This window comes from Mycetomoellerius zeteki, unplaced genomic scaffold (genome assembly GCF_001594055.1).
Source record: "Mycetomoellerius zeteki isolate Tzet28-1 unplaced genomic scaffold, Tzet1.0 scaffold155, whole genome shotgun sequence".
Classification (NCBI taxonomy): domain Eukaryota; kingdom Metazoa; phylum Arthropoda; class Insecta; order Hymenoptera; family Formicidae; genus Mycetomoellerius; species Mycetomoellerius zeteki.
Window position 1 is genome coordinate 1,072,150 of NW_017256500.1, and position 13,677 is coordinate 1,085,826.

A 13,677-nucleotide genomic window follows, 5' to 3' on the forward strand; every position below is an offset into this window, starting at 1 on the left:
TTTAATAATTGTATATTAAAATATATTTATGATACCTCTAATGTCAAAAATATTTTTTGAATATCGTTTTTCAATAAAGGGAAATCTTGATTCGTTCGTTCCATTACATGTTTCAAATAATCACGAAGAATCTGTTCATTTTGGGATTCTTCACTTAATGTAACTTCACTCTTGAAAAGCATTTTGTATCGGCCACTTTTAATGTCTTGTAGCATTTTAGCTTTTCGTTGTTTAAAAACTAATGTCTGCAAATTCTGCATGTAACAAAAGATTTTTTAGTTATGATGTTAATGTTAAACAAATAGTAATTTTGAATCTTATGAAGTTAAGAGGAACTAAATTATTCATATTACGTACATGATATTTAATAGCTTCTATTTGTGTAATCCCTTGATCCAAATTTGGGATATCACTTTGCATCATTTTCAATGCTGTTTGCGATTCGTTGCATTTGTCTACTATATCCTTTATTTGATTTTCCAGTTCCAATATTCTATTTTCAATCTTTTTTGTATCCTATAATAAACACTTCATTAGAGGAGTCATCAATTAAGCTTAATGTAAGTTAGGATTTACCTTCACGATTTGTTTTATCTTTAACTTTTGATCAGCAAGACGTTTACGGAATATAACTTTCTGATTATGTTGTCCTTTAGGATCTTTTTTAAGTTTGCTCATGACTTTGTCTAATATAATATCTCTTCGTGCAACACAAAACTCCATATCATGGATCAATTTTTCTTGTACTCTACGCAAATGTGAGAGACGCATTTCCATTTTATGAATTTCACTTTTCATCACTGTGATATCGCCACCATTACTACGTTCATCTCTCAATTTCTTCATCGCTTCTTGCATTAATTTCACCTAAAAGCATAAATTAAAAATCATGATACTTTTCTTGATACAAATAAAAATATATAATATTTAATGTTTAAAATATTACTTTCTTCTCCCATGATAAACTTTCTTGTTGCACTGCATCTAGATTATCCTTCAAAAGTGCCTTTTCCTCATATAACCGTTTTAAATCGCTTTGCAGCTTTATTAGATTTAATTCTGCATCTTCGAGAGATTGTATCCCTTCCATTTTTGTAATAGAATTTTTGTCTTCTAATTCCTCTTTCAGTCCTTTTTGAACGATTAATTGTGAATTTATTTGTACTATTCTTTGTTGCAGAACATTTAATGTTCTCTCCATGTTTGAATCTTCCTTATCAAGCATTTTCAAAGCATGTTCTAGTTTCAAATTTTTTTGCTCCATAATCATAATTTCTTTATTAAGAAGATTAAGTTCTTGCAATTGTAAATCTTTCTGTTGACTCAGTGTAATCATATATCCTTCTTGGCGAATCCATAATTGTTGTGCTTTCTGATTATTTTGCTGAATTTCTTCTATATTCTTTTCCAAGGTTTTTATTTTCATATCAAGAGGATTAACTTCTCCATTTTCTCTATGCGATAATATCTGTAAGAAGAAATAATGGTGTATAATTAATATTTAATATTCTCGTATAATAAAATTTTTGTTAAAATGTTCTTACCTCTTCAATGGTTTTGTTCAAGTTGACAATTTTTATTTGTTTCCTCTCGATTGCTGTATCATGCTTCTTGATTTCTTTCTGAATCTCATCTATCTCTTTCTCTTTTTTATTATTATTTTTCAAGAGTTCCTCGAGGTCCATCTTCTCATAAGATATGTTTGAATTAAGTTGTTCCAATTCCAATAATTTTTTGCCATATGAATTTTCTGTTTCTACTAGTAACAATTCTTGTTCTTGTATTGACTCTTTAGAATCCAATAATAATTTATTCAAATATTGCGCCGCTTTGTTATGCGCAACTTTTTCTTCCAGTTTGCTATATATTGTTTTTTCTAACTCATTTTGCTTATTCAGACATTTTGTAAATTCTTTATCCATTTCTTCCTCTTCATGTAACAAATATTGCCATTCCTAAAATACAAGACTGTTATGAATGATAATGTAATCGCGTAAAAATATTTTTATAGAGATATATTTTAATTAATAATTTAACAATGTTTTTTTTCAATAAGTATACATTAATTCTATATACATTATGAGCTAAATCAAATTCACGTTGCTCCTGTTCACTAAATTTTGCTAGTTTTACTAATTCAGATTCCAAATTATTAAGTTTATCATTTCCGATTTCCACCAATTTTGTATTATTCAGAATATTGTCTTCTATTCGTATATGCAGTGAGGTCAGATTCTCATTGTTCTCTGTTTCCTTACAAGTTTCTTTTTTTAACTTCTCTATTTCCGTTTGTAACGTATTAAAAGATTCACATATTTTCCTGAAACAATATTCGTTGCTGCAGTCTTTCATAAGCAAATGATGGTAGAGGAAACTTTACCAAGACAATTATTTCTTCCTATTAAAGTCATAGATGTGACTGAATTATGATACTATTGTATGTCATTAACTTATTATCTCCCATTACAATTTTATTCACTCAAATCTTTAAAGATTATCGATATATTACGTACTCACGCTCTGTGTTTAATTGCTCATAAACTTTGTTCCGATTAGTAATATTCAGCACAACAGAATTCCAGGCGTTGCATAAATTTGTATGCTGCTTATGCAACGTTTCTAGATCAATATTAACATCGGCAATCATCTGATTTATCTGAATTTTTTCTTTATTTTTCAACTGCAGTTGGGTGTCTAAATTGGCTATCTCGTTTTTAATTTTCCAGACTTCCTCCATGAGTTTATATATTATGCAGTCTTTCTGCTGTTTCTCAGTAATTAGATCTCGTTGAATTGCCTTATCTTTTTTTGATACTTGTTTAGAAATGATCAAGGTATTTTCGAGCTCTGTTTGCCATTTTGAGAATTGCGCTTGCAAATCAGTGATTTGTTCTAATTCGCGCATGCAATTCTCTTCTTTCCTTTTCTCTTCCAATAATTTAACATGGGTAGTTTTGTGAACATCTTTGGCATTCTTTACGCATGTATCTTTCTTTTCGCGTTGCGAAATCACATTTACTATCATGCTTTGATACTTCTCAATTGTCATTTGCTGTTGCGCTATTTCCTGTTGAGCATAGTACAGTTGTAAACCTTCTGTTTCACGTTCCTTCTCTAGAGCTTTTATATCAGCCTCCTGAAATATTTGCGATGAATATTTAGTAAGAGAATAACATTTGCGCCTCTTTTTATTTACCAGACAAATCCTTTAAGTCTAGAAAAAAATAAGGATTCAAGCACTTACAAGCTCTAATATTTCGCTATTTAACTTATTGTTGACACGAACAAGATGCTCTCGTAGAGCATTTTGGAATTTTTTCATCAAGGAATCATCTGGATCCAAAACATCTGGTACATTTAAAGACTTTGTATCTATCCAAAACTTTCTCGTGACTTGTTGACTCCCTGGCAGTTCCATATTATTAGCAGTATCATTAGAGGGACCAGAAGTGCTATTTGCAATCGAGGTAGTCATTGTGAAATGTCGTATCACACAATTCTTTGTAAAAAGCTTCTATCCTGAAATCATACGAAAACAGCTTTAGACTCGTATCAGAGTTGTTGATTCACATTAAATTCGTAGTCAAGGGAGTATGACACATCATCATGAAGATATATAATCAATATTTTTTTATTTGAACTTGTTTTAATACAGTTTGGCTTATTTAAATTAAAGACATTGCATAATAAAATTGCATATGTATGCGAGACATCAAAAAATCATCATTTATGAAGAAAAGAGATAGTATACATTATACATCTTCAATTTTTTATTCATGAATAAACTCAGCTTTTGAGCATATTAAGGTAAGTAATAATAACTATATTAAGATAATAAATATACATAAAATAATTTGTTTAATAAAATATTTTACAAATTCATAAAATATTGGTTCTCGCAAGATAATCTTATTTATCGATAGTTGATAATTAAACTTCCGATAATCTCGTCTTACCACAACATGTGGTATAAGACAAGAACATAAATTATCGACAATTACAATTTATGACATATCGGAAAGATCTTATAAATGTATCAGTGAAAAAAGGAGGTGTCAAATGATCTTACGTGGCTTAATAGAGCCGCCCGAGACAGATCGGTGTGGATCAAAAGAAATCCGGATCAACATTACGTGGTTAACGGAGAGAGCATCGTCGGCGCTGTCACCGTTGTATGTGACGCGCGTTAATTGCCACTTTGCCAGCCGTCTCTCCGTAGTTTCCGTGTTGGTGTTGTGACAGTTCGTTCGGATCAGCGCGGCGTCGAAGTTCAATCGTGGAACGAGATGCGGCTATGATCGTCGTGAGATTCGTCGCGGGCTTGTAGAATGACCAAAGTTTGTGTGAACGCACGTTGAGGGTTAACGTTGGCATAGTGATGCAGAACGCGCGCGTCAGCGATGAGAATATGGAGCAAAGTTGGCCGGAGAAAAGGACGATCAGGTTCCGCGGTACTGACGAGTCCAAAACTCATATGTCATGTCACGACAAGCGCGTGGAAAATGTGGATCTTACGCACTGTAGGCCGCAATTATCCGATGGCCAAAATGCGCAGAAGAAGAAGAAGCAACGTAAGTAATCGACAACATCCGACACAACACGGTTCTCCAGGGGATGTCCTAAGTAAAACTGTGTGATACACCTAGTATACAATGTGCTAGGGATATGGTAATTGTCGGTACAGCACAGTGGAATGTATATATAAATTAAGAGGGAAAAAAACGATGACACAACAGCGCACACATAACACAAGACATCTCCAATGGATGAATAGATTAGATAAGATATATTAATCATGCACGAAAATATCTTAAAATTTTCTACGAATGAGAAACTATGAAAAAAAGAAAGAAACAAATGTGAAAGAAACAATCCTTACAAATTTTTTGAGCAAGCTATTTATATTTATATTTGTTACAAATCCTATTTTTTGTAATATTTTGTATTATTAATTATTAACGTACTACTTTTTGCTGTAACAGCAATTACTAATTATTAAGTAGTAATTAGTCCTAATGAACAAATTTTTTTTAATTCTTATATATTAATTTTTCAGAATTTCTGTACAATTTTATAATTTTCTTACAAAATTTTCTCAGATTTTTTATATTGGAACATTTCTAAAAAAAACTGAAAAGTTCTATATCACATAGAGTTCAAAAAGAATTCAGTGATATGTTATCAATTCTGAACTCGTTTTCGGATGCAAAAAAGTTCTTTTTCTGAAAAGAATTCTTTTTGCAGAATTGATGACATATCACTGAATTTTTTTTCGAACTCTTTTGAATTCTTGCTATCTGGGAAAGTTTGTTCAAATAATATTGAATTTATGTTTGATTTATTCAAAAAATATATTTGCTTTTTTTTATAGGGGTATCGTTAATGCAATTTTTGAGGACAGAATTAACAAGAGGTTATCAGCTGGAGCATGATGAAGAAAGATTTTCCGCAAGAAGAGAGAAGGTTTACTCATTCATGAAAATTCCTAGAGAAGTGGAAAACTTTATGGTGTATGGATTCCTTCAGGTATACTGTACAGCAACAAACAAAAATATCGCGAGAATAGAAGGATAGCTAAAATCTCTTAGAATAATCGAGTATATTACATATTAGATGTTTTATTGTTTTTGTCATTGCAGTGTGCCGATTCCTTTTTATTTGTGTATACATTTTTACCACTAAGATTTGCAATGGCTTTGTGGGCAGTGATTACAAGACCTTTACGACACTATCTGAGGTATACAAAAGATATCGATTTAGAATAATAGATATTTGTTTACCTAAAAATGTTGACTGGTCTGATTTTTAGGGGTAGGAGTGAAAAAGATCATGCAAAAAGTGTGGAAAGATATCTGAGTCCAGCTGAAGTATGCGATTTGTTAAAAGGAATTGTAGTGGTGGGTTGTTGGGTAGCAACCTGGAAGGTGGACACCTCCATGATGTATCATTTAGTTAAGAGTCAATCAGTTATAAAGCTATATATATTTTATAATATGCTAGAAGTAGGAGATCGCCTTTTCAGTGCTTTCGGCCAAGATACTATTGATGCACTGCTTTGGACCGCTACCGAGCCACAATCACGTTCAAATTCCACTCGTACAAAACATTTCGGTACATTACCGCATCTCCTGTTTGCCGTCACTTATGTGTGTATCCTTTAATTAATTACAATATATCATTACGATTAATCCGATCGAGATAGATTTAAGCCGCAACAAGATATGTTTACCTTGACTGCTTTCCCATAAAGTGTTACACAGCATATTGGTATTATTTCAAGCGACGACGTTAAATGTGGCAATTAACAGCAGTAATAAAGCTCTTCTCACAATTATGATGTCCAACAATGTAAGTTGCGCTAAGAAAAATAAAGTAGTCATTTTTTTTATAAAGTATTTCACATGGAGTTCTTTTAGTTTGTAGAATTGAAGGGTTCTGTTTTCAAGAAGTTTGACAAGAACAACTTGTTCCAATTATCTTGCGCCGACGTCAGAGAAAGATTCCATCTGATTATGCTGCTTCTTGCAGTGAGTCTGCAAACGATGAAAGAATACGCATGGCATAGCGATCGTCTCGCTGTCTTGTTACCCGATTGCGTGACGTTATTGTTGGCAGAAGTTCTCGTTGATTGGGTTTGTAAAATAAATTGTGTATTATGGATAATGCAAACGAGAAAGATATTCGACCAAACATCGAACTAGGATTGTTTATAACACTAAACGACTAAATTTGGATCATTTTTATCATTTATAATTTCTCGTTTGCTTATTATTAACAAATCTTGTGTAAATTGCACAAAATCATCTCCACTGTATTTCTGTAAAGGTGAAACATGCGTTCATCACACGTTTCAACGAGCTGCCTTCGACCGTCTACAGAGATTATACCGTGAGTTTGGCTTATGACATGGCACAGACACGTCGAGAGACGGCATTCTCGGATCCCTCAGACTTGGTTGCGCGGCGAATGGGCTTTATACCTCTTCCTCTTGGAGTCGCCATAGCTCGTGTATTATGTACGACCCTGACGCCATCCGCGAGACCCGCTAACATCATACTTCTATTATTAGCTTACCTTGTATTAGTATCTCTTCGTATATTGAACAGTTTAATCATTCTTGGAAAGGCGTGCGACATAATGTCGTCGCATACGCAACCTGATAAAGAAGACGTTCCCACGAAGTCTCCGTCGAAGAATCGTGCCAACAGTGTCGATATGAAAAATCCAAATCTTGGCACGGCTATCTTTTCAAATAGCGCCGTCAGCTTGAACAATGTTTGTTTGAACGAGGCGTTTCTGGAGCCGGAAGAGACGCAGAAAAGTGAGAAACTTCAGTGTAATTTTGAGGAGCTCACGAACGTCACGAAAACTGTGTCAAGGACAGGAAGCGAACCCCTTCTTCCGCAATGACAAATCTCAATAGCGCGATTAAAATGTAATGATTTTTTTTTTATTTGTAAATTGTACATATTTCGTTGTACATATATACATGCACAGATACTATATGGATGTTTTTTTGCAATATTTAAGTATTAAGGTATTTATGTAAGAGTAATAAATTTGGTTACCATTTATTATTAAATTTATTCTTAAACATCTGTTATATGTATATAACTATATATAAAATACGGTTTATTCGCAATTTTTTTTATATTCAATAGTCTTTATTATAATTTTTAATCGTAATTTTATCAAAATGTCGAAGTTATGAAAAAGTGAGTTATAAAAAGACGTTATATAAGAAATGTTACATAAAAGTAAATATAAGTCATATTTTTCTTTTCTATCTTATCGATGATCGAGTATGAAGTTCTCGTTCTTACTCACAGCAAGCAGGATTCAGGATGGATACAACTAATTTAATTGATTCCAAGAGTTCGTTATACCTACATCAGTCTGTCGACGAGCGTGTGACGAGTGGCGCGCAGTGGCGCGACGCACGAATAGTTTCGCCTCCCTGTCGCGCTTTTCCTCCCTCTCCAATTCCAAATCCCGTCTCCGTCCAATCATCGTTCCTCTTTCTCTCTCCCTTTCTCTCGCTCGGTCCTTTTCTCTCCCACTCCGCGCAATCGCTCGCTCTCTCGTTCGACCGAGAAGCACGGGACCAACGGGACGCGGGACGTCGCGGAGGCGGTGGAGGACGTTCGGTCCGCCGCTCTTCGGGAGCCGCGTATCACGAATTCGCGCGATAGTAACGACTGACGACGTCCTCGTCAGGTCCCGGTCGCGACGCTCCGCGTATGGCTCCTCCTCACTCGCGCACCACAACAAGTTGAATGGACGAGGGTACGAAATACCGAGTGCCCATCGGCTGCGACGCCTGCGTGTCTATGCGCGTGTGTTTCGACTCGCTGTGCTTCTTGTCGTCGCAGCAATCGTGCGCCGACGAGGAGGACGACGTCGCCGCCACCGCTGCCGCCGTCGCAGTCGCCGGTGCATCGACGCAGCTGCCGACGGACACCGCGGCCGTTGACGGCGGCATCGGCACCGTCGCCACGACCGCTACCATCACGCAAATCACCCAAGTGCCGCTCCACGTCGGTGCCGGCGGAGGTACCGCGATGGGCACCCTCAGGGAACTCCAGGAGCTGTTGCGTATCAAGGACGAGAGGATCGCCGAACTCGAAACCGTCGTCTGTTGTCGCGATGCCCAGATCCAGGAGCTGCGCAGCCACCTGGACAAGTTCCTGAGTATCCTGCCGTTCAGCGCGGCGCCCCCGCTCACGCCGACGAAGCCGCGTACCCGCGACCGTGCCCAGGGCATATCCGCGGAGCCACCGCTCCAGGAGCTCGCGCCTCTCGCGGTGGTCGACAAGAGCGACAGGTTGGTACCACGCGGCACTGTTTTTCTACTTGTTGCTCGCGGCTCGCGTGAGCGCGCCCGCGCATTGTCCCTTCTTTTTATTCTTTTCTTCTTGCGCGCACCTTGCACGCGCCCCACGAATTCTTCGAATGAATTTAAATCAACGCTATCTTTAACCCACGTCAAACGTGTCATTGCGACGCTCCAGCTCGACGATAACTCTGGCTCCGTTGCTTACTTTGGCATTTCTCACTTTGACACCTATACAAAACGCAGCCAAAAGTGTGGAAAATTTCACGCAAAATTATACTTGGCTAGCGGATTAAATTTGATACGTGCAGAAAGAGCATGATTTTTGGTGGCTAATGAGAGTTTTCATTAGCCGCAACCGTAAACTACGATTCTCAGTTAGAATCTATATAAAGTTAGTTAAAAGTAATATAGATAATAATATTAGATTGGTGTAAAAAAAATTCGTCGGTTTTTTGTATCGCTACTAAGAGCAGTCGTAAACTTCGTTAAAAATGAACAAAATTTAAATTTAAAAAAGGATTTTATATATATAATTAAGCTTGAAAACTACTTTCAAAAACTTACTATGTTTTTTGAGTTTATGTGAGTTTGATAATTTTTACATATAGAAAACTACCAGCTGAAAAAAATGAAAAAATTTCTTTTCACTTTATAGGTCTGTTACTTTATAGGTACTTTATAGGTGCTCCCCAAAAAATCGAGAAAATTTTTTACTATCTATCGTAAAAAATTGAAGTTTTCCTTACAAAATCATTTTTTAATAATGTTCCTACAATTTTTTGTTCCTGAGTTACTCGCGGATTAAGTAAAAGTAGCATTCGGACTTTAATTGCTCATAACTCCGTTAAAAATCATTATATTGCGATAAAAAAATATAGATTCTTAAAGCTGAAACTTCGCTTTATCAATATAATCGCTAATTTTTTAAAAATATAATAGAATATATTGGAAAAGAAAAACCAACTATTTTATAATACCGAAAACCGACGTTTTTTTGTACCAACCTAATAGATTTAGCACTTCTCATTTTGACGCCTATATAAAACACGAAAGTGTAAAGAATTTCTTGCAGAATTATACTTGATCAACAAAATAAATTTGAGATGTCTAGAAAGACGTGTATCTTCACTAGTCATAACTTTGGACTGATTGGAATTCTCAGTCAGAATTCATATAAAATTAATAATTCAATAAATAAAAGTAGGGCTACGTTACGTAGAGCCAGTTACGACATAAAGAATATTTAATAATCATACAAACGTTTCGACGCCGATCGGGTCATTTTCAATGTAAACACAAACAAAATTACATAAATTATCGGAATATTCGGTCAAATTATAATATCCAGTAAAAACGTCGGTTATTTCGTATTCGCTATTATGTGCGGTTCATATGTAAAGGTATCACTTGAATGACGTAAAGGTGATCTCAACTCACTTTTCAAAATTCTACAATCTTGATTTGTCGTAATGATGTAAGTCAGACGCCGAGAGGAAAACGCAAAATTAACTAAGTTATATATAATAAAAGGTAAGCCATGATATATTATATATTGGAGAGACATGTATCTTCGACGACGTTATCATTTATTTCATATAAAATTATTTCATATAAAATTAGTTGAAAGTATAGAATAAAGGCTTACTTTGGCATTTCTTATTTTGACACCTAATATGTAAAACGCAGCTAAAAATTTTTGTGCTACAAATGAAGAATTTCATGCAAAATTATATTTGGTCAGTGCCACAAATTTGATGTCTAGAAAGAGATGCGTCTTTAGCAACAACCTTGCGATTCTCAATTAGAATCTATATAAAGTTAATTGAAAGTATAGTAATAGATTTACTTTGGCATTTCTCACTTTGACACACAAAACGCAGCCAAAAGTGTGAAGAATTTCATGCAGAATTATATTTGGTCAGCAAAACAAATTTGAGACGTCTAGAAGGACAGTCGTCTTCACAACTTTGGACTGCGATTCTCAGTTAGAATCCATGTAAAATTAATTAAAAGTATAAAATAATAGACTTCCTTTTATCTCATTTTGATATCTGATACATAAAAAACAGCCAGAAGTGTGGAAGATTCCACGCAGAATTATACTTAGTCAGCGAGACAAATTTGATATGTTTAGAAAGAGATGCGTTTTCAGTCTCAATCTTGGCTCACACACATGCGATTCTCAGTTGGAATCCATGTGTAAACTTGCAATTAGTTGAAAGTACAGTAATAGATAATTTTTGAAACGTTAGCGAGTTTCCTCGCTATAGATATGCAAAAGCGACCCTCGCAGGCTCCTTTATGCCCGTGATTATTTTCCCGAGCGTGACCGCGTTCGCGATAACGATTGAATCCGCCGGCTTCAATCTTCGATATTTAGCACCTTCATTCTCGTCGTCGCGCCGGTCGCATTGTCTATGTCGCAGTGTCAACGACTTTATTTGCTACGCGATCGCGAACGGCGCGGGCGCACAAATTGCACGCGCGAGGCACTGCACCGGTCTCTCGACCGTGTTGACGATGTGCGGCCGCGTTCGCCATGTGACCCGTCCTCGCCGTCGCCGTCATCTCGTGCGTTTTCATGCGTGCGACTCGAAAGAGCCCCCGGACCTTTCTCCTTCGCTCTAAAATTATATGCTTTCGCGTCCCGCTGCGCGCCAAAGTACACACTTTCGCTCGTGGGCATCCGATTACTTCCGACTGGCCTTATCTTCGATGCTTTTCGAGAGATATCACGTCGCTATCTTTTAATTAACAATATCTCTCGCTAAATATATCTTTGTTCCTGAGAAATGCCTCTTTACTAGAAACCTTAGACTGCGATTTTCAATTAGAATTCATGAAATTTAATTGGAAATATATAGTGATAGATTTACTTTGGTGTTTTTTTCATTTTGACCCTAAATCAGGGTTGTTATGTTTAAAACATTTGTATTTAAAACAAATGTTTAAAATATGTTTTATACACTGTACTGTTTTAAACAAACATATGTTTTGAACAGATTTTAAACATGTTTAAAACAAGTGTTTAAATCGTGTTTTTTAAAAGGAAAATAAGGAAATACGAATTTTAGGCTAATAATATCTTTATACATTTGTATATAATAATATACTTTTTTTTTTATATAATGTAAGCATGAACATATTTATATATATTAAATAACATTGAACCATGAGAATTTCAAACTAAATATTAATGATAAGGCCATTACGGTCTAGCGGGGAACTTGGATGCTTCTAATAATTCTAATATAATTAACATGTGAATTTATATACTGCGAATGTAGATTTTTATGCGTGCCGAAAATCCTTCAGACTTACAACGCAAAACTACCGCAGTAATATCACGAGTTAAATTGACAAACAATCTAACCATTTTTGATGCATATATAACGTCGGTACATAAATTCACACGTTAATTATATTAGAAGTATCCAAGATCCCCGCTAGACCGTAATGGCCTTATCATAAATATTTATATATTTTTAATATATTATATATATATATATACTTTCTTTCTCTGTTAATCTGTTACATAAAAACAAAAATTGAATAAAATTAAAAACCCAAAATCTTGATTTAAAAACTAATTTGGCAATAGTTTATATTTATTTTTGACTTATTCTGAATTTTTAGAATTTAAACTTTTCATAATAGATACCAACTTTGATGCTTTTTCTATTCCTAGTCTATTGCGTACTTTACTGTGTATAAACTATTATATCACCGAATTCACCGATGATTATTAAAACGGTCGAAAGCATTTTAACTATTAACAAAGGGGTCGCTGGAAACACTAAAAACTGTGAAAATCCGGTCACAATCGAAAAATATCTCATTCTTAAGATCTTAAGATGATCTTGAAATTAATTAAAATAAGAATAACCTATAAATATCAGATGTTTTAATAATGTAAATAATTAAATAAATGTAAATAAAATGTAAATAAAATTAAATAAGTAGTTTAACTAAAATTAAACATATTTTAAACAATATTTAAAAAAACATGTTTTAAACTGTTTTAAACATGTTTTAAACATGTTTTTTTTAAATATTGTTTAAAACATGTTTAAAACATTAAAAACATATTTTGAATAAAAAAAACACAATGTTTTGTTCTTTTTAAAAAAAACATGATTTCTATCAACCCTGCCCTAAATACGTAAAACACAATTAAAATGTACTTGGTCAACCTCCGAATCAAAAGTCTATCAAATTACAAATATTAATATATTTGTGAAAAAGGGAAATGGCGAGAGAAAATTATACTGAATGATAAATTTCGCGATTTTTTTGCATCTAAAACTTGATATGTCAAAATCGTTTAGCTTTCAATTATCGAACGATTACAGCCGATTGCTATATCGAACGACATTGTAAGGTCAAATCAAAAACCTGTCGTGTTATTTTCAGATTCATAAATTCTATATTGAGAGGTAATGATGACGATAACGTACGACGAGAGTTACGTAATGTGTAATTTAAATTTTAAAAGCCATTGCGCGACGTTGGAACGATCACACACACTTTGTTCAATTATTTTTAATATCTATATCTATGAGAAGGAGAAAAAGAGAAAGGTTGTTTGTGGGCGTAAAATATATTTGTTTTATCGTTACTCGAACATCTCGGTTTACGAGGGACATTGCAGTCGTATCGGGCGTATTTCGTGTATCGTAATATCAGGCCGCGGAGCGAAGTAAATCGCAACGTGAACATGTTTCGTGACTTCGATGGTGCGTGGGCACGACATATCACGTAAAATCGCGCAAGCACGCTTAAAAAACAAATGGATCCGTATCAGCACGAACGCGTGAACATAAACAGATTAAAAGAAGCAC

At 34.8% G+C, this 13,677-nt stretch overlaps 3 protein-coding genes across 3 annotated transcripts in view; 2 read left to right on the forward strand and 1 right to left on the reverse strand.

Moving 5' to 3' along the window:
• Positions 1 to 26: 26 nt before the first annotated feature.
• l(2)41Ab (lethal (2) 41Ab) lies at positions 27 to 4,128 on the reverse strand. Its single transcript, XM_018445086.1, has 9 exons — positions 4,070 to 4,128; positions 3,245 to 3,519; positions 2,514 to 3,136; positions 2,077 to 2,320; positions 1,545 to 1,955; positions 947 to 1,468; positions 577 to 867; positions 358 to 516; positions 27 to 254 (listed from the first exon to the last, which is right to left on the reverse strand). Exons 2-9 carry the CDS (start codon positions 3,473 to 3,475, stop codon positions 27 to 29), a joined length of 2,709 nt encoding a protein of 902 aa, XP_018300588.1. The 5' UTR covers positions 3,476 to 3,519; positions 4,070 to 4,128.
• Positions 4,072 to 7,492, forward strand: LOC108720847 (protein TAPT1 homolog). The gene is made up of 7 exons (XM_018445087.1): positions 4,072 to 4,571; positions 5,372 to 5,526; positions 5,640 to 5,737; positions 5,810 to 6,150; positions 6,251 to 6,348; positions 6,417 to 6,632; positions 6,826 to 7,492. The coding sequence occupies exons 1-7, from the start codon at positions 4,379 to 4,381 to the stop codon at positions 7,408 to 7,410; spliced, it is 1,686 nt and encodes a 561-aa protein (XP_018300589.1). The 5' UTR covers positions 4,072 to 4,378; the 3' UTR covers positions 7,411 to 7,492.
• A 371-nt stretch (positions 7,493 to 7,863) lies between these two features.
• for (cGMP-dependent protein kinase for) overlaps positions 7,864 to 13,677 on the forward strand; it is a 47,514-nt gene continuing 41,700 nt past the window's right edge. The window contains exon 1 of the mRNA XM_018445019.1: positions 7,864 to 8,824. Coding sequence (XP_018300521.1) covers positions 8,277 to 8,824 — 548 coding nt within the window. The 5' untranslated portion in view covers positions 7,864 to 8,276. The remainder of the gene's footprint in view (positions 8,825 to 13,677) is intronic.